Source organism: Macrotis lagotis, chromosome 7, assembly GCF_037893015.1.
Source record: "Macrotis lagotis isolate mMagLag1 chromosome 7, bilby.v1.9.chrom.fasta, whole genome shotgun sequence".
Lineage (NCBI taxonomy): Eukaryota > Metazoa > Chordata > Mammalia > Peramelemorphia > Peramelidae > Macrotis > Macrotis lagotis.
Window position 1 is genome coordinate 48,642,389 of NC_133664.1, and position 27,770 is coordinate 48,670,158.

At 37.4% G+C, this 27,770-nt stretch overlaps 1 protein-coding gene across 1 annotated transcript in view; it reads right to left on the reverse strand.

Moving 5' to 3' along the window:
* The window catches only part of AKAP9 (A-kinase anchoring protein 9), a 173,428-nt gene that overhangs the window by 17,324 nt on the left and 128,334 nt on the right, over positions 1 to 27,770 (reverse strand). Inside the window, 15 exon segments of the mRNA XM_074192845.1 lie at positions 164 to 832; positions 2,462 to 2,612; positions 3,822 to 4,041; positions 5,062 to 5,206; positions 5,518 to 5,706; positions 5,935 to 6,126; positions 6,705 to 6,826; positions 6,971 to 7,034; positions 7,526 to 8,026; positions 10,663 to 11,559; positions 15,109 to 15,288; positions 15,707 to 15,859; positions 17,187 to 17,288; positions 19,886 to 20,062; positions 26,171 to 26,290. Coding sequence (XP_074048946.1) covers positions 164 to 832; positions 2,462 to 2,612; positions 3,822 to 4,041; positions 5,062 to 5,206; positions 5,518 to 5,706; positions 5,935 to 6,126; positions 6,705 to 6,826; positions 6,971 to 7,034; positions 7,526 to 8,026; positions 10,663 to 11,559; positions 15,109 to 15,288; positions 15,707 to 15,859; positions 17,187 to 17,288; positions 19,886 to 20,062; positions 26,171 to 26,290 — 3,882 coding nt within the window.

Genomic DNA, 27,770 nt, shown 5'->3' on the forward strand with positions numbered 1-27,770 from the left:
ATTTCCCATCACTTTAAAATAAAGCTCTAATTAAGAATTTAAATAGCTTGGCCTCATTAGCCTCACTATTTTCAGAAGTTGTCCAACATCTAATCAAATTTTAGGAACACAGAATTACATAAACATTCCATTCAAAAAACATAGTTATAATGAAGCACTATACCTCATTGAGATTCTGATATGCTACTCTTCCAGTTTCCATTTTTTCTTCTTTCTCCCGTTCTTGTTTCTGTAGCTCTTGTATAATTTCTTGTGATCTCTTCCTTTCAAGTTCTAATTTATAAATCTGCTGCCTCTTTTCTTCCAGCTGCCAGTGGAGCTCTTCCATTTTTGATTGGAGCTCATGTATCTTTGTCAGTCCCTCAATGTTGGCCTGCTGCTCCGTGAGCAACGTCTTCCTGTGGATTTGCCTGTCCTTTTCCACCTGCTGCCTCATTTGCAAAGCATCCAGCTTATACTTCTCAATGGCACTGACCAGCTCAACGATGCGGTTGTGTTTCTCATACAGCTGTTTCTGCAGCTCTTGGAGCACTTCTTCTCCCGAGGTGGATGCTGTAGCCTGTGCATGGTCATCACCAGCCTGAAGCTGGGCATGTAATTCTCTTTCCTTCTCAAGGGTCTCTTGCATTTCCAGGACTCGAACTTTCTCTGATTCAAGGAGTCCTTGAAGCTCTGACTTTTGGCTTCGTTCTTCTGATATTTGGGCATCATATAGGGTTCCCTGGGACACTATTTTCTGCTGCAAATCACTCAGAAGCACTTTCTGTTGTTCCACAAGTTGATTTAACTGAACATTCCTTTGTTTCTGACCTTCCAGGGAATATTTTAGATCCTTGTGGATAATAAAATAAAATGAAGGAACATGGAATTATTATTATTACTAGTAAGACATCTTTTTGAAGATACAGCAATTAGTGTTAATCCTAACAGTGTTTTGACGGGGAATCAAAGGTAAAAATGATTCTCCCTGGGGAACTAAGAAGCCATTTGTTAAAGTCAAAGAACTTCAGTTAAAAACCTTGTTGGGGCAGCATTATTTTGAGAACATTATTTTTATCCTTCAAAAAAGGAAGAAACATGAAATGGATATAACTAAATATGTTTTTCACCTGAGAATGGAGGGGAAAAGCATTGACTAGGTGTTCACCCCAAGCTGAGTTACGGGCTAAGTCCTGGGAATACCAACAGTAAAGTGAGGCAGTCCCTGCTCTCCAGAAGCTCACATTTGGACTGTGAGAGAGAGCACATCGAGAAGGTTCAGCTGGAGGGTGGATCTTTAGGCCCAGTGGCAGAGCAGAGATTTCAGGGTCCTTTGGTCATTAGAATCCTGGTGGGCAGGGCTTGGGCCAGCCCCACTGGAAGGTGCAATGGGCTCTGCCTTTACAGGGATGAGTAGGAGGGTCCTCTCATACACTTCTTTTTTTTCTTTTTTGGTAAGGCAATGCGGTTATGTGATTTGCCCAAGGTCGCACAGCTAGGTAATTATTAAGTGTCTAGTTTGAATTTGAACTCAGTTCCTCCTACTCCAGGACCAAAGCTCTATCTATTGCACCACTGAGTGGCCCCTCTCATATACTTCTAAGAAGTCTACTAGAATTCTGTATTAATAAGATAATTTTTCATACTCTTTTTTAATATAGATATGATAAACATGCAAGACTATCTCAGTGTAGTTTCTATTTTCAGACTGAACATGAGAAAACAAGGTTGATTATTTTCAACAAGTTTCAATTAATCAGGGTCAGAAACTAGTTAGCCATTAGAATAATATCTTCTATGATGTAACTTGATTTAAGAATAATAAATCTGTTATATGACTTATCTGAGGTAAATTTAATTAATATGCTTTACTTTTTTTGACGCTATACAGTTTAGATAAAATGATAGGCTGGATATTATCCAAACTGTTATGCCTTACAAAGATAGTCTTGAATAACATGTTCCAAAAAAGAAAATTCCAAACTTTAAAAAAAAGAGCTTCTTAATCAAAGCCAAGAAAACAATATATACAATAATTACAACAACGTGAAAGGAAAGAAAATTAGAAGTGGATGTTGCAAAATCTCCCATAATCATTTTTAGGTTTTTGCAAGGCAAATGGGGCTAAGTGGCTAGGCCAAGGCCACACAGCTAGGTAATTATTAAGTGCCTGAGGTCGGATTTGAACCCAGGTACTCCTGACTCCAAGGCCAGTGCTTTATCCACTATGCCACCTAGCTGCCCCTCCCATAATCATTTTGCAGAAGTGGGAAGTCCTCCAGTGTTGAACTTTGCACATATTTTCAGATTTTTCAATGCATTAATCAGTTGTACTGATTTTTTTCTTTTTAAAAAATACTATTTGCTAAGTGAGATGTTCTTAGGGAAGGAGTGGGTTGCTGGGGGAATCCATCATAATATAAAAAAAGAAAAAACCCAAACTACATCAATAAAAATTTATTTTAAGAAATGGTGTTCATACCTCAAGTTCTTCTCTTTCCCTTTCTTCACTACGTTCCAACTTGGCTTTTTCTTTCTCCAAAGCCCACTGAAGCTCTCTTGATTTTTTCTGTTCATTGGCTAATGTATTATTTAACAAATGTACTTTATCTGTTTTTTCTTTGACTTCCATCCTAAAACAGAGACAGAAATGATCTTTTACAAACAATATTTCATCAAGGCATTATGCCAAGAAGGAAAATGCATTCTTCACTAAAAAGAAGTATGGTGGATTAAGGCTTAAAAGTTAACCTAATCATAAGAAAGATTGTCCTTTGATAAATTGTGACTCATTTCAAGTGGATCCCTTTCATGCTCTATGGATTGGGGTTGGCTGTGTTCCTTGCCTGGGATGCTCTCCCTCCTAATCACTGCTCTGGAGAATCATAACCTTCCTTCAGAGCAGAGTTTAAATCTCTTCCCTCTTAGTATCTATTTTGTCCATATCTTACATCAATTATATGTAGATGAGTTGTTTTTCCTGATAGACTTAAAAATATTCCCTGTCCTTAAAGAGTTGACTTTCTATCTCCAGCTCCTAAAAACTGGTTCTTGTGCATAAGAGATACCTAATAAATGTTTATTTAGATTGATGTTAACCTATTCCAGGAGCAATAATGGTTAATGATTGTCAAGTCATCACTTATTAAAGCAGGCAATACCATTTTTAATGAAAATTTATACATTTCTTTAATTAAAACTGCAATTTACTACTGTTGCAAATACACATTTTTTCCCTGTGCATGGGCAATAATTATTATATAGCTATATCCCTACCATTTTTCAAAATAATAAATGGGTTCTTCTTAAGGGGAACAAATGTCACTGATATTTACAAAAATGTCTATCTTTAATCTGAAATCTCACCTTTAAAAATGTACACATGTTAATTAATCTTCAATCATACTTGATTCATCCCATAGAAGTCATACTTATCACCTTAAGTTACTTGTTAAAATCAAAATCAAAATTAAATAGCTTTCCTATCACCAAACCAATGGATGAAGCTGAGGCTAGAAAAGAATCCTGGATTCAGTATTAGGGAAAACTATTAATGCTATGTTAGGTGAAACTGCTTAAAGAAATTCGATTTCAGCATATCATCTTTTCATTTCTGTTTTTAGTATTGCCTTTCTCAGTACATGGGATCCATGAGCTCTAATGCTCTGCACTCTAAGTCTTCCCAAATGTAATTAGAGAAAAACAGTCAAGATTCAGGAATCCTCAAGATTTCTTGTTTCATGTTATTTCTAGGAAGACAGAAAGAATTTGGTATGTATAGCATTTGACTTCCATCTCGTGGTGTGTCAACACAATCCCCATAAACCAGGATGCCTACACACCTGAATGCTTCTAGTTCCTTCAGGTGCTTGTGTTGGGCTTTGAGGGTGGTCTCCAGCTCGAGCCTGGCTTGTGTCCGTTCATCCTGCAGCTCAGCAGCCCTCACTCTCTCAGAATTGAGCTGATCTTGCAGCTCAGCGACTCGCTCCTTCAGCGCACTCATTTCCAGCTGCACCTCTAGGATCTGCGCCTGCTTTTGCTGCATGTTGTGTTCCAATAGCTCTAAAAAAAGGAACATGTGAAAATTGGTGATATAACTGCTTTATTCTTTTTAAAAATAATTTAAAAATAGTTGTGTCATAGTATTATTTAATTTATGGGTCTGGTCTCTTGTTTAGTTTTATGCTTTTATTTATACTTTAAATTTTGTACCATTGTCAATATTCTATTATTAGATGTGAAATGATAATGAGCTAGGATTACTGGGTGAAATATCGAGTTAAATATTAAAAAAGTTCTCTCTACTGAAACATCATGAAGATTACATAGCTGTAGAACATATTTATAAAATTAATACAAATTAATTTTAAAAAATATTAATAGCTCAATAGAAATCCTTTAAGGTTTCAAATAACAATGTGAGTAATAGAATCTTTATTTTTTCCATTTACCTACAAATTTTAATAGCTCATGCTAACAACTCTCAACCCTGTATACCATAAATAAGTTGACATCTATACAAAGGACTTGCATGAGTTATCCATTTAACTAATTCGACAATTTTCAGTTGTAGTCAACTATTTTTCTTTTCTGTGCAGCACCATTTTATAGACAATTTCTGTGAACTTTACTATTATGCTGCAGAAGTCCAAATCTGTTCATGATACTTTCTTTAAAAACAAAAAACAAAACATACAATGAAATATTTACTAATAACTTTTTTTTAGGTTTTTTTTTGCAAGGCAAATGGAGTTAAGTGGCTTGCCCAAGGCCACACGGCTAGTTAATTATTAAGGGTCTGAGACCAGATTTGAACCCAGGTACTCCTGACTCCAAGGCCAGTGTTTTATCCACTACGCCACCTAGCCGCCTCATCACTACTAACTTTTTACAAGCAAATAAGAAGCAATAAATATTGCTTTGATCTTCATTTTACATAGCCCTATGAGAATAATTGTAAAATTTGAGTTAGAGAAAATTTTCATTAGCTGAATAGGCCAAAGGACAAAAAAAAAAGAGTAAAATCAGGAAAATAAACACAGATTTACTTATACTTTACTTATACACGATACTACAACATACCTTGGTTTTGTGGATCACTCTCTTGTTCTCTCTTCGTAGCCATTTTTCGATTAGTTATTTGAGCCCGTAATGTTTCGATCTCGGTCAACAAGCTTCTCCGATCTGCACTCTGAATATACTCCATGGCAGCTTTGTAGTCAATGCCCTGTTTAGAAAGCGTTACAAAACTCTGTAAACAATATCAAATGATGAGCTAACATGAGTGTACTTATCTCAATTCTCCCAATTATTCTAATATTATCTCTCCAATTACCTAACAGTGTTCTTTTATGATGTATATTGTTTGTTTAAATGCTGACTAAAAAACTCTATCAAATTAGAAGCTGCTCACTAAATAACAGAGTGCTGAGAATACTGATAAATTTGGGACTGTGGGTCTGTGGTGCATTTCCCCTTTCTCAGAGTTCTTAATAACTATGGAAATGAATGTCTTTGAAAGTCATTTTCTTTCAGTACCTGTTCTTGTAATCTCTGCTCCAATTGGTTCAGCAATCCAAGGACATCTCTAGTACCTAGAGCTGTCAGATCTGTCTTAAACATGGCTAGTAGAATGTTTCGTTCCTTTATAAAGACTTGCTGAAGGGCATGCAAAAATTCACTTCGCCAATCTGGAGGATTCTCATGGGACTGAGAAATCTCATAAAGCTAAAAGAATGTAAAATAATGTCATTTTTCAAGGTAGGGCATTTCTCAAATGGTTCTAAAAATGATGACACACAATTCACAGTTTTAAAATGACAAATATTTAAAATAGCACTTGTAAAAACTGAATTATTCAAGTATTCAATTTGCAGCATCTTCTACCAGCATGAAGGAAAAACTTAGTTGAGAAAATAGAGCTCATCTACAAGTTGCATTACATTTTTGGAGTACCTGAGTTTCCCTTTGCACCTGTACTTTGGTAATTAAATCCTTAAGAGATGAAATTGTGTTCAGGTAAGTTTTTCTTTCTTCCAGCCAAAATTCTGAAGCTTGCTGAGCAAAACTGGCATCGCCTTCACTATAGGCAGGTTCAGTGAGAGAGAGTACTTGGATGCCCTCATTATGCACTGCTCGCAACAAGCCCTGAAAAACAAACCCAAAGCCAAGTGATGAAAATGAAAACAGAGACCTATGTCAAACCAGATGAAAAGTAATAGCATCTGCATTTCCCTCCACAGACAGAGGCTGAATGGCAACTCTGGAGGTCTCAGCAGCACTCAGCTGGAATAGAGGCTGCTCTTCTCAGCAGTGTCCTCCTGCCGAGGCACAGGAGCTTCTTGGCAGCTGCTCAGCGGCTAAACATACATAGGATATTTATTGTTTTTAGATTTGTAAAAACAGTCCCTGTTGCTGCTTTAATGACTAATGACCAAATAGGTAAAAATGAACAGAAAAAAAAATCGTGAAAAATTAATACAGTAAAACTTTTTTTCCCCAAAGCTATATACTCTTAAGTTATATGTTTCCCATGGTGGAGAAAAATCGCAGTCACCAAGGCTGAATTCCTTTACTTATAAAGCTAGGAACAAGATAAAATGATCTATAATTCTTTCAGTAACACAGTTCTATGAATCTACTTACATAATATGACTAACTCCTATCACATCATTTTTGATGCTGAAAGGATTTAATCTGATAGAAAGATGCCAACTTATTAATACCTTTATCTTCTTTGGAAATGAATCTGTTGAACTTTCACCTTCTTCTCTTGCACCATCTGATGCTATATCAAATCCTTGGCTTTGTGTAAGACAGACTCCTTGACTCCAGTCTGATCCAGAATCTAAAATAAATAAAAGTAATTATTTAGTAAAATAAAATTCCATTTATTTAAATTTCAAGAATGAAAGGAATTTTTTGTATAATTAACAAAAAGATTTATAATATGCCGGAAAAAATGAAAAAAAAAAATTCGATCATGACTTACCACTGGAACACACTTCTCTACTTTGATAAGAGTCAGAGTGTGTCGAACAAGGAATTGACACTCCCTATATTGGACAGAACAAGCACAAAGAGCTATTATCACCTTTCCCAATTAATAAAAATATCAGTTGGCACATTTGTATGTAAATTTTTTTAATAACTCAATCTCTCTCTCTCTCAGTATTGCTGTAAGGTTTACAAAGTGCTTGATGTTTATTCTCCCGTGTGACTCTCACAACCACCCTGCCAACCACCCTACTATCATCACTGGTCAAATGAGGAAACTGAGACAGACAGATGCTAAGTGAGGACTTGTGTTACCCAGATCTTCAGTGAATGCTTTTGGTTCTTCTCTGATGCTACTGGGAATTCATTTGTCCCTTTTTATGATAAATGAAACTCTCTGTGGTTACTTTTCAGCTTCTCATCCATTTTAATTTCTTCTTTACCTAGACATTAAAGCACTAACATGGGTACTGTCTAGGAGTTTGGTGTAAAGTTCTACCCTTCTGCTGGGTACTGTGAACTCTCTGCCCCCATTTACAAGGACACCTACCTCCTTGGCTCGCAGGCACTGGAGACCAGCCTTCAGAGTGTTGCACTCCTCTGTCAGTAACTGGACAGTCACAAACTGTTCCCGCTTCAAGTTCTCAGCCTCTGTGATATGCCTGGCTTCCATATCCAAGATCTCAGCAGCGTGGAGTTCTTGCATTTGGTCAATCTTTTCAGTGAACTGTCTTATTATTTCAGTCACATCTTCTGATGAACAGGTGCTCTCTAAGTCACTTTGGATTCCTGTGTTTTTTACAGGAACTTGTGGGGTCTGCCCACTACTAACTAGGAGGATTTTGTCAGTTTGAGATGAGGAGTTTTTGCCAATGAGGGGACAGTCTTTATCACCAGGAAGCTGTCCAAAGTCATATGGGGACTTTTTGCTTTCTAATACTGTGATCTCACCTTCTTTTTTGGAATAATATTCAAGTTTTTTTTCGGCTTCCATGAGCTGGTGCTTGACTTGGTTAAGTTCTTGCTGAAGTGCTCCATTGGCTTTTCTTACCTAAAATAGGAAGGATGGAATAACAGAGTTTTTAGTAACAAGTACAAGAAAGCTGGAAAATTTTCACAATGCAGATTTTAATAAATAAATAAATGAATCATGATGTTATAAACTGAACCCTACCAAGAAAAAAGGGAAAAAACCACGAATGCTTTGTAGAAGTCCACAAAATTAGAGGACTATCAGAAACAGTACTGGAGTCAAATATTATTCTTTAACATCTGCCTGAACCACTATAATCTATATTAAGTCACAAGTGATGATGATGAGCATTTATTGAGAACCTGGAGGTTTGCAAGGCACATGATGTATGTGTGCTTATCTGAAACTTGCAATAACTCTACAAGGCTGTCCTCATTTTACAGATGAGCAAGATGCCAAGGGTCTCTGAGCCAGTCATTGTCTGAAGCAGGATTTTAACCTGGGTTTTCCCAGTTTTAAATCTGGGATTATGTTCACTAGGCTACCAAGCACTATCAAGTCATTAAGGAGCTTCCTTCCTCCAGGAAAGAGAGAGACATCACAGATATTAAATCTTCCAGTGATATTTTCCCTGCCATTTATATATTTTAATAGGTTTAGTATAAATTTTAACTTGAAATATATTAAGATGAAATGGTATGTCTATTAACTAGGAAATTCATTATGAAGTAAAATGAGGCATGTTAGTCATATTTATTAATGGAAACAGACTATAAATAGCAGGTAGGCCAATCCCTGGAGCTCTGAAGGGAAGGGGTGTGGGAGGTGGGGCTGGACTGCAGTCAAGAAGGGGCCTGGGAGGTTTTTTACTGGGTTAGATGACCACCCTATCCTTAGAGCTCCCCAAGCCCAGACCACTGAAGAATCCATCTTTCATATCAAGAGAGCTTGTCCCCATCCAAGATTCTCTCAATTTCTTCTCTGTGCCAGTGAAATAAAGGGAAAGCTCCCATTCCGACCAATTAGTATGGGTAAGAGTTTCCAAGTTCACTGCAGAGATAGCTATTCCTGGAATTTCATTTGGAACTTTGAGGGTTATTTTCCCTTAAAAAATATTGTCATTTTATGGTTCCATTAGTAGAATATTCTATTTTAGTAAAGACAGTGGGCATTACAGAAAAGGTCAAGTTTCACACATCTGGGTACTATGACCCTGAATAAGTCACAGTCTCACTGCCTGAGGCAGTTGTAGGACTCCAAGTCTCAGAATAATTGATGGACAAAGTGCAGTGGAAGAGAGTGTCCTAAGCTAAAACTTACTAAAGTCATGAAGTCTTATCTAGAATTCAGGTAGATGACAAGTTAAATCACCTTTTTGCGAGGTGTCCATCCTGAGAGTCTACTATGCATACAACATGTCAGTGGTAAAATGAATTCCCAGGGCTAAATCATGATGTCTGTAAGGTTTTACATATAGAGAGTACAGATTTGACTCTGAACCTATTCCCCCTCCCCTTCAGGGTCAAATACAATATCGCTTCATGTTCAAAGCCCTTCATCACCTGCCTCCTCCATACATACTCTTCTCTGGGTCTCAGCCCCAGATCTGGAATGTTCTCCTTCTTCACCTCTGCCTTGGGCTTCCTTTAAAAAGCAGCTACAAACCTACCTTCCTGACTTCCTCTTTTTATCCTTCATATGGCTTGTTTTTATCTAATTGTATGTCATTCCCCTGCTCCACCAAGTTGGTTTTGCAGCTCCTGAAGGGCAGGGGCTGTGGTTTACCTTTCTATGTGACCCAAGAACTTAGCAAACATCTGGGGCACCTAACAGATAATTACTATTAATTCACTGACTGAATGGAAACAAAAACCCTGAAAGGCAGGTACTGCAGATGAGGAAACAGAGGCTTAGAGAAGTTCACTAATTTGCCTATAGTCTAACAGCTAGGAAGTATCAGAGATGGGATTTTAGTCGAAGTCTTCTTGACACCTAATCCACCTCTCTGTCCACTACAACATGTCATTCTTTGGACTTGTGAAAGTTGGAGAATGTATATATTTTAGAATGGAAAATTCTGAATCAGATTTTTGGTAATGTTGCAATGATATAATGACTACAAAATAAATATATATTTCACACATCGAAAACTTCACAAATTATTGACTAATTCCAATCATAATAACAAAATCATAAAATTTTAGAGTTTGAAGGGCTTTTGTAACAATCTAATATGAAAATAATTCACATTTATAAAATGCTTTAAGGTGTGCTTTCATCATCACATTAGTCCTGGGATGAAGGCAATCCAACTATTAATCTAGTCATTTGACAGATGTCACTAGACTGCCCACCCACTCAGGAAGGGTCTGCCTGGGGGCTCAAACACAGGCCTTTTAAATTGAGATCCTGTGCTCTTTTTACAGTTTCAGAGAAAAAAAATAAAAGTGCACATTATGGAACATACACTAGACCATACAAGTTAAATTTTAGTAAAACTTAATACAATTACTAATCAATCACTAGACTTGGTAGTCAAGATCTGCACTTGAATTTTGCATCTAACGACAACTCCTTTGTGCCTCCTCTGTCAAATGAGTGAGGGTGGAAAAGCAAAATCCTGAAGGTCTTTTTCTGATCTAAAATGCTCTGAATGATTCTATGATTTTAAGGAAAGAGAAGCTTTTTTGGGGTACTACCAAGTCTGAACTGACCTCAGCCAATCCTGTGTCTTCCTCCTCCTCCTCTGGGGTCTTCTCAAGGTCTTTTTCCAGAGTGTTTTTCTCTGTAGGTTCTACTGGCTCCTCCTCACCCACAGCAGCCTTGTCCTGTTTAGATATTCCGGCAGTCAATCTGGATGGCTCGGATGCCACCTCTTCGTGGTGGTCTGCTGAAGGGGCTGGCAGTGGCTGCCAGGAGCCCACGTACTCCTGAATCGCTCCGAGCTGAGCCTGACTCACAATGAGAGCGGCCACCTTCTCTCGGAGCATCTCCTGGAGGCTGCTGACCTCCCTTTGACTCACATCCCTTTCTGCTCGGCCCTGTTCTTTTATGTCCTCTATGTACTGATGGCACTGGGTGAGCTCGGCTTCTTTGTCCCGAAGCTGCTCGAGGGCCTGCTCCAAACTGCCTGCAGAGTCTCTGCCTTTTTCTTCAGGGGATTGGAGGAGGGCTTGCTTCTTGAGGGGCTCCAAAGCAGGCACCGGGTCCCCAGGCTGGCTGTCCTCCCTCAAGCTGCTGGCATTTCTAGTCTGGGCCCAGATGAGCTTCTCTTCCTTCAAGATGTTCAGCTCTTCTTTCAGACGATCCATTTGGAAATGAGATTCCTCAAGGGCAGCCTGGGCTAGGGAGGCCTCTGCGCGTCCTCTCTCCACTTGCTGCTCCAAAGCCAGTCTCTCGGCTTTCAGGCTGTCAGACTCCTCTGGAAGAGAAGGGATGTCTATGGGGGCCTTCTGCTCGATGATGGACAATTCCTGTTGAAGTTTCTCAATGACGCCATTGAGCTGTTCTATTTCTTCTTCACTATTTTTCTTTATACGTTCTTGGTCACTCTTAAGATACTCTAGCTGAGATTCCAGATATCTTATCAGTTGATTTTTTTCATCAATAACCTACAAGTTAATGAAAAACTTTTTCAATAGTCAATCAAAAGAACGCTTACATTTTACCCATTTCAGATTATTTTGGACCAAAACTGGGGACTCAAAAAATTCTTGACTATATCATATCTTGTTGATTTCAATACAGATTACCTCTTATCTTTCATCAAAAATCAGCATCATGTGGAACATATCACCAAATTTAACATAATTTGATTAAATGCGGGTAAAACTGCCAAAATCAACTCCACTAACAAGTTATAGTCCTCTTTTAACATTTTTTTTGTTTTCCAATTATATACAATAGTAATATATACCTATAATTTTTTCTAAGGTTTTGAATTTTATAATCCCCCCCCCCCCCGGAGGGCTGTCTGATAAGTCTCTACATTGTTGCCGTTCTATACACTGATGTAAACTGAATGTGTCATAAGAGTAAACAAGTTATAGTCCTCAATAGAACACAAGTTCCTTGTGGACAGGGTCTACTGTATTGTTGTTTTACTATTACTCGAACCTACCCAGATGGTTAGTGTTATATGGTACATGCAAATAGTATACCATTTGTTTTTATATTAGATACAAATTTTTTTTTTCTCTGAGTAGTAATGAAGGCTATCTTAGAAACTATCTTAGTATACATTATTTTATTTTTTACATTTGTTGGCTGTTATTGCTTTTTTGTACGTTTTAAGTTTCAAATTCTGTTCCTACTCCTGCCCTGAGATGGTAAGAAATCTGATATAGGTTATACATGTATAATCATGTGAAACATTTCCACATTAGTCATTTCATGGAAGAAAACTTGAAAAGAAAGGAAGGAAGGAAGAAAGAAAGAAAGAAAACAAAGAAAGAAAAATAGTATTCTGTGGTCTGTATTCAGATTTCATCAGTTCTTTCTCTGAAGGCAGAGAGCACTTTTTACCATGAGTCCCTGGGACTGTGCTAGACTGCTGTATTGCTAAGAATAGCTAAGTCATTCACAGCTCTTCATCATACATATTGCTGTTACTGTGTACAACATTCTCTTGCTTCTACTCACTTCACTTTGCATCAGTCTGTGTGAGTCTTTCCAGGTTTTTCTGAAATCAATCTGCTTTCCTAGCATAATGGTATTCTATTACAATCATATGTTTTGTGCAAATAAGTTCATTTCCTCTTTAAAAAATTCTCTGGGATACAGAGCTAGTAGTGGTAGGAACTGCTGATTCAAAGGATATGCAGTTTTATAGCTCCTTGGGCATAATTCCAGACTGCTCTCGAGAATGGCTGAATCTGTTCACAATTGGATATGAGGTGGTAGCTCATTTATTTAAATTTGCATTTCTCTAATCAATAGTGATTTAAAGCATTTTTCATATGATGATAGTTTTAATTTTTTTGTCTGAAAAAAGTCTGTTCATATCCACTTATCAATTGGGGAATGACATGTATTCTTATAAATTTGACCTAGTTCTTTGTAGAGCTGAGTAATGAGGTCACTATCAGAGATACTTATAAAATTTCCCCTACTCCCTTCATCCCAACACCAGTTTTTCTGCTTTCCATCTAATTTTGCTTGCATTGGTTTTCTTTGTGCAAAATCTTTTTAATTTATTTATGTTTTGTATTGTATTCTTTATCTCATTTGGTTCAAAATTCTCTTATCCATAGATCTGACAAAGTAAACTATTCTGTTCATTCTTTATTTTTAGTACATGTATTCATTTTGACATTATCTTGGTATATGATATGGGATGTTGGTCTATATCTGGTTTCTATCATCCTGCTTTCCAGTTCTCCCAGAAGTTTTTGTCAAAGTATGTGTTTTTGTCCCAAAAGCTTGAGTTTTGGAGTTTATTAAATGTATTGTATACCTAATCTATTCCACTGATCTATCATTCTATTTCTTAGTCAGTACCAGAATGTTTTGATGATTACTACTTTATATTACAGTTTGAGATCTGGTATGGGTAGGGCACCTTCTTTCACACATTTTTTCCCCCACTAATTCCCTTGTTATTCTTTTTTTTTTGTTTTTGTTTTTTTTTCTTTAGGTTTTTGCAAGGCAAATGGGGTTAAGTGGCTTGCCCAAGGCCACACAACTAGGTAATTATTAAGTGTATGAGACCAGATTTGAATCCAGGCACTCCTGACTCCAAGGCTGGTGCTTTATCCACTGCGCCACCTAGCTGCCCCCTCCCTTGTTATTCTTGACCTTTTGTTCTTCCAGAAGAATTATTATTTTTTTCTATCTGTACAAAGTAATTTTTTGGTAGTATCATTGATGTGGCACTGAATAAGCAGATTAATTTAGACAGAATTGTCACTTTTATTATATTAGCTTGGTTTATCCACGAGAAATTATTTGTGTGCAAAATGACTTGTACCTATGTTAATATAGTTCTGGTTTTGTCTTTGCAGGAGGACTCCCAAGCATTTTTTGTCTACAATTATTTTAAATGTTATTTCTTTCTATCTCATGCTATGGATTTTGTTGGCAAAATATAAAAAAAGCTGATGATTTATGTGGATTTATTTTATATCCTGCAACTTTGCTAAAGTTCTTAATTATTTCACTAGTTTTTTGGCTGATTCTCTAGAATTCTCTATATAATACCATCACATCATAAACATAGTTTCGTTTTGTTTCCTGCACTAATTCCTTCAATTTCTTCTTCTTTTTTTCTTATTCACACAGAATACCTTTAAAAAATGTTTAATTAAATTTAAAAAAAACAACCCTGAAACAAAAACAGTACCCAGAAGTTGGCACCAATCTAAGTTCGTACTTACACAGGTATATTTTACAACTGTTTTCCAAATGGCTCTAATTACTCTTCAGAGTTCATAATCTATATATTTACTTTATATATAAAACCATAATAATAATAGGTGATATTTATACACTGCTAAAAGATAGACATTATGATTATCTTCATCTAATAGATGAAGAAATTAAAGCTCAGTGGTTTGTCCAGGGTCACAAAGCTCTTAAGTGTCTGAGGCCATACTCCAACCTGAAACCTACTGACTCCAATTTCCATTATGCTGTCAATGATAACCTTCAAATAGGTATTTTCACTATAGTATATAAATACTGCATACATATACACACACCTGTGCAGGAAAATGCTTTCATGAAACTAACCTAGGCTTTCTCTGATTCCTCCGTATATGTGTGTGTGTGTGTGTGTGTGTGTGTGTGTATGTATGTGTGTGTGTTGTGTCTGTTTATCCATTCATCCATCTATCTGGACTTAATCAGAATTCCATTAAGAAAACTTGAGATACCAATACACTAAGAAATATTAGAATGGGGTGATGAACAGAAGGGGGGTGGGTGGGTGACTCAGAGATAAATTAAAAAAAAATTTAGTATGTAAAAATCATTAAGAAAGTCTGAACATATAAGTCAAAAGGGAATCAGAACACATGAGTAATTCTAGGAGCTCAGAAAATAAAGAGTATTTGAAATCTACTTGATATTACTATGTACCAAAGCTCAACATTTCTGTTTTTTACAATTATAAGCTGAATTTATATTATTTCAGGTTATCAGTCAATTGAAGAAAAACATACCTTGTTGTTTGCTGTAATTTCAAGCTGCTGCTCAAGTTTTGTAATTTGGTCATTTAGTCTACTGATTTCTAATTCTTTCTTCTGTATCATCTGGGTAAATTTCCCAAGGAGCTCATGATGGTCCTTTGTGGAGACATTTTCCAATTCTTGTACAGCAAAACCCAGTCTTTCCAGTGCATCCTGTTGACAGATACAATGGCTATGACTATGGCAGTGTTTTCTGAAGCCTTCTAACTCAAGCTTATGTAGAATGTTAAAATGCACAACCAAAAATATGGGAAACAATGATAATGATGGGTCACATTTCTAGAATGTTTTTAAGTTCACAAAGAGGCCCATTTTACAGAAGAGGAATGGTCACACAGATGATGAGCATCACACCTGAACCCTTGTGTCCTAGTTTCAAATCTAACATTCTTTCCAGTATTAAAAAAGACAAATTTGATAACTGCCCTTTTAGCCACTTTGCACTTATATAATTTTCATGTGTAGTAAAAAATGTGTAAATTGTAATGAATCTACATTTGCATTTCCATGTTTTAGTTCAGTTGAACAAAAGCTAAACAAACAGGAAACCTCATTTGCATGCAAAAAGTACCTTGAACAATTGATTTTCTTGCTTGAGTTCTCCGAGGCGTGTAGCCGACTCTTTCTTCTGTATCTCTAATTGCATGTGCAGTTGTTGAACTTCTTCATTTTTATTTTCCAGTTCTTCTCGAAATTGTTCTAACTGTTCTTCTAAGTTTGTGATCTACATATTTAAAAAATAAATAGAAATTGAAAAAATTCAGGATCCCAAGAAATCTTGTGGAAAAGTTGTATTGCTACCTGTTTAAAATTAGATTTTATGCTTTATACAAAAGAACATGGGTTCTAAGAAATCAACAAATGAGAGGGCTGGCTAAATGGTCTGTTAGATCCTCTCTAGTTCTAATATTCTGCAATTGCTGTCAATAAAAAAATCACTGAAGTTTTCAGGCAAGAATTATGGTGCAGAGATTATTATTATTTTTTTTTTTAGTTTTTTTTTGCAAGGCAAATGGGATTAAGTGGCTTGCCCAAGGCCACACAGCTAGGTCATTATTAAGTGTCTGAGACCGGATTTGAACCCAGGTACACCTGACTCCAAGGCTGGTGCTTTATCCACTATGCCACCTAGCCGCCCCCAGAGATTATTTTTAAAGAGTTCTCAACTGATTCTCCTATTGTATTACAAACTAAGCAGTTTCAAGCTAAGTCCAGGACAGATAAAGTAGATCCCTGGCAATTCATGACCTTGTGGCATAGATGCTACTATTTCCAAGTTTTTGCAAATTTGGAAATGGAGACTTAAAGAGTTATCTAATACTTAGTCTCAAAAATAATATCATAAGAAGGGTAGGGCACCTATGATTGCCTTATTACAGGTAATGAAACTGAGCCACCAAGAGGTGAAATGATTTCCCCAGTTACATAGACAGAGGAGCCAAACTCAGATTCATGCCCATCCCTTTCTGCCCTACTGGCCCATATCTCTTTCCTCTATGCTGAATATACCAGATGAATCTTCCTAAAGTCAATCTGTTCAAAAGTTTGAATCAACCATAGAATAAGGCCCTAATTCCTAATCATCATGTTCATATCCCTTTGTGATGTGATTGATCCCCCCAATAGTTCCCTTCTTCTTCAATCAATGTTCTACCCAGACCAGATGACTTAGCAGCCCCTTTCTATGACTTTACTTGGTTATTTCCTCTGTTTAGAATCCTCACTCCCCCCCATCTATCCATCAAAATTCTGTCCATTCTTTCATGTCAAATAATTAATATACTGTGAAAACTCAATGATGAGAGTTTAGGAAGGAGTGAGGTCAGAGTAAGTGCAAGGAGGAGGCAAATACAGCTTATTAAAAAGTATCACAATTTTTATGTAAATCTGTTGCTGCATAGCAATGTATCTTTAAAAAGACAAATTAAATTGTGCTTTGGCCAATGCTACTGTAATATTTTAGACACAAAAACTCTAATATTCAACTAATGCTTTAAAAATAACACAAAATAATTCAAATCTCAATTTTAAAAATTAAGATTTTTTTTAACCTCTTTTTCCTTTCTATCTAAAGCTTCTCGTTCTGCCTGTAATTGTATTTCAAAGGGCAATTCTTTGGCTTCCACAGTTCCAAGCTGTTTTCGGTTCTCTGCCTGTAAAAAAGAATGAGACATAAAAAGTGTCTTCTCAATTTTACATAAAGCAATATACAAGTATAAAAAAGTTGTTATACATCCTAGTAGAAGTAAATTAGTAGTACAGATCTTCCAAAACTGCATTGCTAATTTTGCAGATCTTGAATTCTGTGGGTATTGATAGTTTTTCTGATAGGTGTGTGCTTCTCAGCTTCTTCAGTTCATTTCATATTGTGCAAGAGAGTAGAGAATTATAAATCCACTGAGAACTTCTGCCATATATAGTTTTAAGTGTGGTAATTTAACACGATAGCCATAAAACCGCCCTGCCCGACCTTCTTTCTGCTTTTCTCTGCATTTTAAGGGTTCCACATCCCTATCACAACCCATTCACTCCCCCCCCCCCCCAAGAGAAGCCTTCTTATTAAGCCTCTGCTATGTGTCAGGTACCATGGATGCTAATTCAGAAGAAGTAACAATCCCAACACATCCAGGACATGCATAACAACTGAGGTTCATTTACAGAAATATGGGAGTCCCTAGAAGAAGGGTGGGAATAGGAGAGAGGAGGAAAACATTGAGCCAGGTGCTTAACTTCTTGAGAAATGAGAAATATCTGGGGCTGGTTTTGGAATCACTATGGTTTGACTTGGGTAGAAAACTGTGATGGAGAAAACTTCAAAGGAGGACAGGCTGAGGGAAGGAGATAAAAATGAAGTGTGGTGGGAAGCCAGGGGTACTGAAACCCCATCCAGGACCAGCAGGGGGGAGTTTGAAGCCAGAGGTACTGACACTCCATTCAAGATCAGTATGTAGGGGAGTTTGAGGGAGAAATCTTTTGGAAAAGAAAGCTGGGAATGCAGAGTCTCAGGTCTCAGTATGGACTGAGAGGGAAGGTGAGAGAAAGAGATCCAAGATGAAGGGCAATTAGCTCAAGGTGGGATGGAAATTACATTTCTATTTAATTCTACTACGCTAGAAGAGATATACAGGGCTGGAGTAGGACACAGCTAGAAGAGAATGGGGGAAGGGATGACTGTATGGGAAGGGTCACATGATGGGGAAGGGGGGTGGGATGCTTTCTCCTAGTTCAGGGAAAGGAAGAGAAAGGAGCCTTGGGATAACAGTGGGTGGCAGATGAATAATCTTTTATAAATTCTCTGCAGTCTCACTTCTGATTTATATCCTTCAACTTAACTGCTATCTTCAAAACTATCTCTTAATTGAAAAATGCAATGGCCTTTTCTCAATCCTTATCCTTTTTTGACTTCTTTGCAACATTTGATGTGGTTGATCAACTGCTTCTTTTCAACTTACCTTCTTTTCTAGGCATCTGTGGGACTGAACTCTCCTGGTCCCCATTCTACACTCTCCTTCTCCATTCCTTTTACTGGATGCAAACCTCATTACACCCACCAGTGGTAGGTGGTTCTCATGGATCTGTGCTTGGACCTTTTCTCTTCTCCTTCTTTACTATTTCCTTTGGTGATATTCACTTCTCTGGGTTCAATGACCATTTCTATGTTGATGATTCTCACGGCTATTTATCTAACTCTGACTTCTCCCCCATAATACAGTGATTGGCACCTCATAAGTAAGTGCTCAATAAAGACTTGTTTCCTCTCCTCCTGTCTTCTAGTTCTGATACCAACTGCTTAGTGGACATCTTGAACTGGGTGTCCGTAGAGTCTCAAGGCTAAATACAAGACTACTATTTTTCCTCCATACGCCCCATCTTTTTTACTTCCCCTCTAGTCATGCAGGCTCTGGAGTCCTTATTCACCCTTACTCCAAATATTCAATCTGTAACCCCATCACGAGCTCTGCATCCTGTCCTGCCTTCTACTCCAGGGCAGACGCTCATCACTTCACGCCTCCACTTTTTCAATACCCTGCTGGTCTCCCTTATTCCAATCTATCCTTGTCTCAGCTGATAATGTGATCTTCCCAAGTCACCCACCCCACATTGTTAGTGGCCCTCTTTTAGTTCCCATTGGCCCCTTTCTACCTTTCTAATCTTCTTAGCCTTAACTTTTTCCACATTGTACAGTCCAGTACACCTGCCTTCCTGACATCCTGCCTACTCTCCATTAAACTGTCCCCCTTATTTCCTCCTAGCTTCCCTTAAGACTCAGTTTAAATCCCACCTTTTGTAAGAGGCTCCCCTTACCCTCTTCCTTGGAGATTAAACTGTCATTAGCAATGTCTATATTTTGTAGGTACGTGATTTTTTATATTCTGTCTCCATCACTGGAATGTGAGGTCCACAAGGACAGAAAGTCTATTTTTCTCTTGGGAGTTGCACAGCATTCAGCACAAAGTAAACTCTTAATAAATGCTCACAGATTAAGATAATGTCTTTTATTGAATACAGCATCTTAATCTGCTTCTTTCAAGACATGGGGTGTGTACTTTCTAATATTTCGCAAGGGTAGAGGCAATTCTATTTTTTTTCAATGCTTATATCACTCTCCTGGTTCTTTGTGCTTTACTCTCTGTTTTCAATGCTCATAGGAATACATACCTACATACCTATCATGTAACTTCAATAGAAATTGGATAATTGATAGTTTATGTATTATTTGTCAAATTAGCCTTCATAAAATAAATTTTACCTTTTGTAAATGGTCTGCACTTATAAGTAATGCTTGCTCCAGTTCCCTTATTCGGGATTCCAGTTTCTCAATTTCTTCATTCCGTTCTTGCACATCCCTCTGAAGTTGTTCTTTAGATAGCAAGAGTTCACTGCATTTGTCTGTTTTTTCTTTGAGATGATTTGTTAATTGCTCAACCTGGTAAGATGAAAGATAAAATAAATTTGGATTTATTAATTTTAGTAAAATAATAACAATAGAAGAAAACAATCTATTCCTCTTACAAAAATGCTTAATAAAATATTAATATTTTCCTAGGTTTGGGGTAGTAGAATAAGTAACTATTGTTCTCAGTTAACAGGTGTTATTCCCTGAATTGATCAAATTTAATCAGCAAGAGGAAAAGAAAAAATCAGACTGCTTTGCTAGTGTTATATATTTTAATTTCTTTTTTTTTAGGTTTTTGCAAGGCAAATGGGGTTAAGTGTCTTGCCCAAGGCCATACAGCTAGGTAATTATTAAGTGTCTGAGACTGGATTTCAACCCAGGTACTCTTGACTCCAAGGCTGGTGCTTTATCCACTATGCCACCTAGCCACCCCTATATATTGTAATTTCTACCTTTTTTTTTCTTAGTTTTTGCAAGGCAATGGGATTAAATGACTAGCCAAAGGTCACACAGCTAGGTAATTATAAAGTGTCTGAGGTCAGATTTGAACTCAGGTCCTCCTGATTCCAGAGCTGTTGCTCTATCCACTGTGCCACCTAGCTGCCCAAATTTCTCTTTTAAAATTTATTTATTTATTTATTTTTGGTTTTTTCAAGGCGATGGGGTTAAGAAGGCTTGCCCAAGGCCACATGGCTAGGTAATTATTAAGTGTCTGAGGTCGGATTTGAACCCAGGTATTCCTGACTCCAAGACCGGTGCTCTATCCACTACGCCACCTAGCTGCCCCTAGCTGCCCCAATTTCTACTTATTTTTGATAAATTTTAATACTTTCTTTTTTATTATAACTGAGTTGGGAGAAACTGAGCCTTTGGGAAAAATCTACATTAGAGGGCATACTCAGAAATAAAATAGAATGGATTTCTACTGGTTCTAAGTTTCAGGTAAAGCCCCCTTTTCTTGATTCCTCTTAATTCAAGTGTCTTCTTTCTGCTGATCATCTTCGATTTATCTTCTCTCTATCTTGGTTTGATAAAATTGTTTGCATATTGTCTCATCCATTAGACTGTGTTTTATTTTTCCCAGGTTTAGATAGTAGGGGAATATTTGTTGCATAAAACAATTATGTAGAGTCCTTTTTCCTCCTCAGTTTCTGAGAGTAATTTGTATAGTATGACACTAATTGTTTTTTTTCTTTTTTAGGTTTTTGCAAGGCAAGTGGGGTTAAGTGTCTTGCCCAAGGCCATACAGCTAGGTAATTATTAAGTGTCTGAGGCTGGATTTGAACTCAGGTACTCCTCACTCTAGGGCCCGTGCTCTATCCACTGCACTACCTAGCTGCCCCTGACACTAATTGTTTTTAAAAGTTTGATAGAATTCTCCTGTCATCAGGACCAGGAGGTTCCCTCTCTCTCTCTCTCTCTCTCTCTCTCTGACTGGTAGTTTCTTTAAAGCTGATCTTATTTCCTTTTCTGAGATTGAACTATTTAAGATTTTTCTATATGATCTTCTGCAGCTTGGGTATTTTTTATTTTTAAAAATATTCCTCTATTCTATTTTATTTACATTTTTGTTAGCATAAAACTGTATAAATAGGTTCTGATTATTCTTTTTATTTTTTTCTGGTATTGTGATTTCACTGTGCTGATCTGCTTTTTTAATGATTTGATTTTTTGCTCTTTTTAATCAAATTGGCTATAAGTTTGTCAATTTTATAGTCTTTATAATTTAGTTGATAGTTTCTATGTTTCTTTTGGTTTTCAATATCTATTTCTCTTTTAATAATTTTTCATATCTCCTCACTTGTGCTTCTTTAGGTTTGCTTCTTTGTTGACTTTATAATCATAAAAAATATTCAGTTAATGAATTCTATCTTTTTATATTTTGTTAATATGATTGCAGGGACATGATTTCTTTTTTGCTTGAGGAATGCTTCAGTTGCACTCTAGAAATTCTGGTATGTTGTTTCATTGATTTTTTTCAAATAATTATTAGTTGTTTCTATGATTTATTCTTTGAACTGTTCATTATTTAGGATTTTACTCTTAAGTCTTCATTTGGGTTCATGTCTTTTGTTTTGTGTTCCCTGAACTGATTACTATTTTTAGGGGATTCTGATATATAAAGGATGACTATACTATGCTTACCATTTTATGTGTTTGTAATATCTTTGTACTTTAATACATGGTTGATTTCTGTAAAAGTTCCATGTGGTAGTAGGAAATAAATATAATCTTTTATCCTGCTATAAAGTGTGTCACCGGAGGTATATGAGGGGTGCTACATGACAGTGGGTTAGGGTGGATGATTATTGGCTTTTTTGGCTGTTTATCATTTTTTTTTTTTTTTTTTTTTTTGCCTCAGCTTGGTTCTTGGTTTGCTAGACTGTGGAGAAGACCTGACATGCTTTATCTCTGGCACTTAATTTCTATTTTGGAGAGTTTTGAGACATCATGAGGATTGGAGTAACTTGTACAGTTATCCATCTTTTGTGGGTCATATGTCTTGGATAATATTATATGCTTTTTTTCCATTAACAATTCAAACAGGAGAAATGGAGATTGCTGAGAACTGATTAAAACCAGACATCGGGGTGGGGGTGGGGGCAGCTAGGTGGCACAGTAGATAGAGTGTCAGCCCTGGAGTCAGGAATACCTGAGTTCAAATCTGACCTCAGACACTTAATAACTACTTAGCTGTGTGGCCTTGGGCAAGTCACTTAACCCCACTGCCTTGCAACTCTCCCCCCAAAAGACATTGGGGCAGCTAGGTGGCACAGTAGATAGAGCACCAGCCCTGGAGCCAGGAGGACCTGAGTTCAAATCCAGTCTCAGTCATTTAATACTTACCTAATTGTGGGACCTTGGGCAAATCACTTAACCGCATTGCCTTGCAAAAAACAAAAACAACCCCCCCCCAAAACCCACACATATATTTTCTGTCTGACTGACTACATGTTGAATATGCTTCTATTTCTACAAGGCCACTTTATGTCTTTCATGTTATCCTTATTAATGAACTAATTAACTGATTAATTATTTCATTCATTCATTCATTCATTCATTCATTCATTCATTTTTAGGTTTTTGCAAGGCAATGGGTTAAGTGGTGTGCCCAAGGCCACACAGCTAGGTAATTATTAAGTGTCTGAGGCCAGATTTGAACTCAGGTCCCCCTGACTCCAGGGTGCCACCACTATTCACTGCACCACCTAGTTGCCCCTCATGTTATCCTTAAAGGAAAGATGAAGTAAAGTAGGTTGGATAGATTCAGAGCTAGTTTAATGACCAGATCTAAGTCTAGATCTTTTGCAGAACACCCCCAGGATCATAGGTGAGGCCAACAGGCAATGACATTTTATAGAGATATAGGGAAAGTGACACAGCTCAATTCAAATATAAACCAATTTCACAAGTACAGGTTAACTGAAGAGAATAATTTGTATCAGAAATATTTGAGGGTTCTGGTGGATCACAAGTTCAGTAGTCATTGAAAATGATGACCTGACAGCACCCGATTCTCCCCCTCCCCAATATAACATACTATCAGGCTCCAGGAGGAGAGGCTTCGTCTCCCTAGCCCAGACTGCCCTTATCAGACACACCTGGAGGACTGCACTGTGGTATTCAGGATTATTTACTGAGCATTAAGTGAGGAATTTAAAAACACACAAGATATGTCTCCTACCATCTGATAGACAAGAGAAAGATAGGTTCAAATACAACTAAAATCCAAGGCAGTAAACTGTTAAGAACTATAGGAGAGAAACAAAGATGGAAGAGAGAAAATGTCATGGTGAAGTGATTTAAGAGAGTTTTATGGATGGAGTAGTGTTTAAGCTAGACTTAAAAAAGATGAGCAGTATCTGTGCAGCTAGAGGGGGAACAAGACAGGGAAGGGGGAAATGTATCATTCCAGAGAGAGGGAAAAGGCACAAAGGCAGGAAGGAGGATATGAGATTTTTTAGAATAAAGGAGGAATTGGACAATTCGGCTGAAATGTAGGATACCTGAAGGACAGTAGCCCTTCAAATACCTGGAAAGGTAAGAATTTCGATTGCAGATTGTAAGACTGAGAGAAGAAGAGAAAGTTTATTTCCTAAAAGGGGAAGATACTAAACAGAATTAGTCAGTCACAGGTAATGGTACTTGTGAGTTATAAATGTAAACTTTGGAACTGGTTTTGTTGCATCAGTGAACATTGCCACTGTTATATGATTCTTTAATCAGGTTCCTATGTGAATCATCTCCACTTTGGGAGTCAGAAAGGTAAACATATGTAGTGAGTCATTTTCAGTTAAATTCAAAACTACTTTGTTATAACTGGTCACAGCTCCACAGACATGCTGGTTCATTTCTTCCTGGGGGCTTTGATTTGTGTTGTTTTCCCCTTGCCTGAAATGTCTTTTTTCTTCTTCCTGGTTCATTTCTATCCCATTACTCCTCCAGAGTCGCTCAATCCCACTTCTCCATGAAGTCATCTCTTACTTTCATACAAAACCCTTCCTGACTCAACTGTATGGCATTCACAGTCTTTACCACATGTTCAGCACTTAAATTATATATTGGTTTGAATTGTACAATGTTGTCTAATGTATATTTTTCCTACCACAGTATAATGAGGCTTAATCATATTTTATCTCCCATACTGCCTCACAAAGTACTGAACACTCAGGAGGTCACAGATATTTGATGAATGATTGATCACTTAGATCATATGTAAGATTCATAAAGACAAACCTGGGGCAAATTAGTGAATTTTTCAAAATTAATTATTAACTACTCTTGACTTGTCTATTTTAGATTATGTATTTCTTTGGCTCCATCTCCAGATACACTGATTCAGTTTTCTGTCAGTGGAACAAAGGACATTTATCACAATTTATTCTTTCTTTGCTCTACCCAATCAATCAACAGAGGTACTTGGCTAGGTACAAGCCAGGCACTTGGAACAGAGACACATAAACAAAACAATGCTGAGACACTGCCCAGCAGTCAGGTCCTATCATTTATGCTAATATTCTGCAATCCTGTTGGATCTGCATGATACAGGGTGGCCTAGGGGAATGGAGGATGACCTTTGGGCCAGGAAACCTGGGCTGCTATTTTGGAGAGAAGGAAACAGAGAATCTGAGTTTAGCTGACTCTTCCCTAAGTGAGGAAGGGGTCCTTCACACTCCAAGCTCACTGCTTTTTCCACTCTGCCAGGCTTCCTGTAGTCAAGAGGTTGAAAGACTTTCATGAGGAAGAGGGATTAGATTTGATTTGGTTGGCTCTTGGGAGTAGGCCAGGAGGAGTAGGGAGTAGCAGAGAGGGAGATGGAGGTGGAATGGAAGGAAAAGCTTTCTACCGATGAGAGCTATGCCAAAGGGAAAATGGGGTCATTTGGGCAGGGATGTGTGAACAGAGGATGAAGGAACCACCATTAGCAGGGCTGTGGAAGAAGTATTTGGTATATGAGTTAGACTAGATGACCTCTCAGAATCTTTTCAGCTCTTGAGATTCTGTGATCCAGTGAGAAATCTATCTCTGACGACACACATGCTGAGTCAATCAACTTCCCAGTGGCCAAGGAAACACTCTCCACACTGATATATTTAAGATGAGTTGCTGGTGTACATGAGGAAAGAATTTCCCCATCGGGAGTTCTCTATGAAACCACAGGTTCAATCAAAGAAATTGTTTCCTTATTTGTACATATTTTCAAATAACTAAGAGGAGTATATAATTCGAGAAAGGGGAGCACAGAGATATGTCTGTAGACAACATTTCATTTTAACCACTGAGAACAAATTTGATTAGAAGTTCAGTAACTGGGGAGCTGTTTCCCTGTGTTTGTGGCTGAAAGTTTATTGAAAATGGAAAAAAAAAAACAAAGCCCAAAGTGAAAAGATGGAGCAACTATTAAGATTAAGAAATAAGATGTTAAATAAAACCATGGGCAGTGTGAGGCAGACAGCTAGACAGCATTTCTCTCTAGTCCCCTAAAGTGATCCAAAGAGAATATAAGAGCAGTTCAAATTTCAAAGGAGAACTAAGAATTTTTTATCATTAGTATCAATTCTTTTTTTTTTTTTTACATTCTTGTTCTGAAGAATGATTTCTGAGGATAAATGTTTTAAGTCTACATCCCAGTCTCACCTCTCTCGTCTGATGCTCACTGACGGGCTGGAACTTGGGGGGGGCTTTCAGCTGCTGCTCTAGTTTCTGTATTTCTTGCTGAAACACATCTCTTTCATGTTCTCGATCAATTGCTTGCTCCTAAAATTTAAGCATAAGGCGATTAAAAGAAGAAATGTTCAAGGCAGCTAGGTGATGCAGTGGATAGAGCACCAGCCCTGAAGTCAGGAATACTTGAGTTCAAATCCAGCCTCAGACAATTAATAATTACCTAGCTGTGTGACCTTGGGCAAGTCACTTAACCCCATTGTCTTAAATAAATAAAATTAAAAAAAAATTCGAGAAGAAGAAACATTTGTTTAAGGTGTTCCTTTCCCCTTAATGTAACACAATCTTAGACCATCTAACTCTAAGTACAATCCTGCATGAAGATGAGAAGGTGGAAGAGATGACAGCATGAAGATTTCTCCAGCTCTTAGGATGGTGAAATAAAGACCTGGAGAGATGGACTGACTTCTGTGTTTGCCTCAGAACTTCAGAAAAAGAGATAAAATGCAGTTACCTAAGGTATAAATGAGTCAATTTAATTCAACTGATGTGAAACTTGTGGAGGAAGAAAATAAGTATACTACAATAATGACAGCTAACATTTACATACTACTAATGATGAGGCAGGCAACTGCATTAAGTGCTTTACAATCACTCTTTCATTTGATCGTCCAATGACTTGCCCAGGGTCACCCAGATGGTTACGTGTCTGAGGCCAAACCTGAACTCAGATGCTCCCAACTCCAGGCCTGGTGCTCTATCAGCTGTGCTAAAGGCTTTACAATTATTTCATTTGATCCTCACCATACCTTGTAAAAGTAGGTACTACTATTATCTCCATTTCACAAATGAGGAACTGACAAAGAAGTGACTTTCCCAGGGTCACACAGCTACTAAGTCTCAGAGAGCGGATTTGAGCAAAGGCTTTCCTAGGTCCAGAGCTCTAGTCATGGTGCCATCAAGATGCCTCCATATAGAATGCAAAATGTGAAAAAACTTGCTAACTATACTCTAACTTTTATTTGATTTCCTGCATAAGAACACTGTAATATTATTTTGAGACCACTTGTCTACAAGGTAATCAGACTTTTTTTTATAAAAGCCATATTGAATTAATGAATATTTCTAATCTGATAATATGCCAACTCTAAAACACTTTTGTGTTTGGAGTACATAATGAAATTCTAAAATCTTTACAACCCTCAATACCTTTCCTTCCCGCCATCCTTCAAGAAAAGAAATTAAAACCTGTCTAGTATATGATGGGCACTATGGGTATGTATTTTTTATTTTCTGAGGTATACTGCTGGTCATGTGCATCTAAGGAATCACCCAGAGTCAAAAAACATAAACCACTACACATCCAACTAGAATGTTTTCCATGAAAACCTCCCATTAATGATTGAAGACAACAGTTAATCTTTATTTATTTGCCACCAGCCTGTGTGCTGGGCTTCTCTCCACACAGACCACTGGCATAAATCAGGGTACACTATTCTCAAGGCTGAGAATCGCCATCACTTTTGAATCGACATAGAAAAATCTCTCTTTAATTCCAGATTTTAAAAGTGAT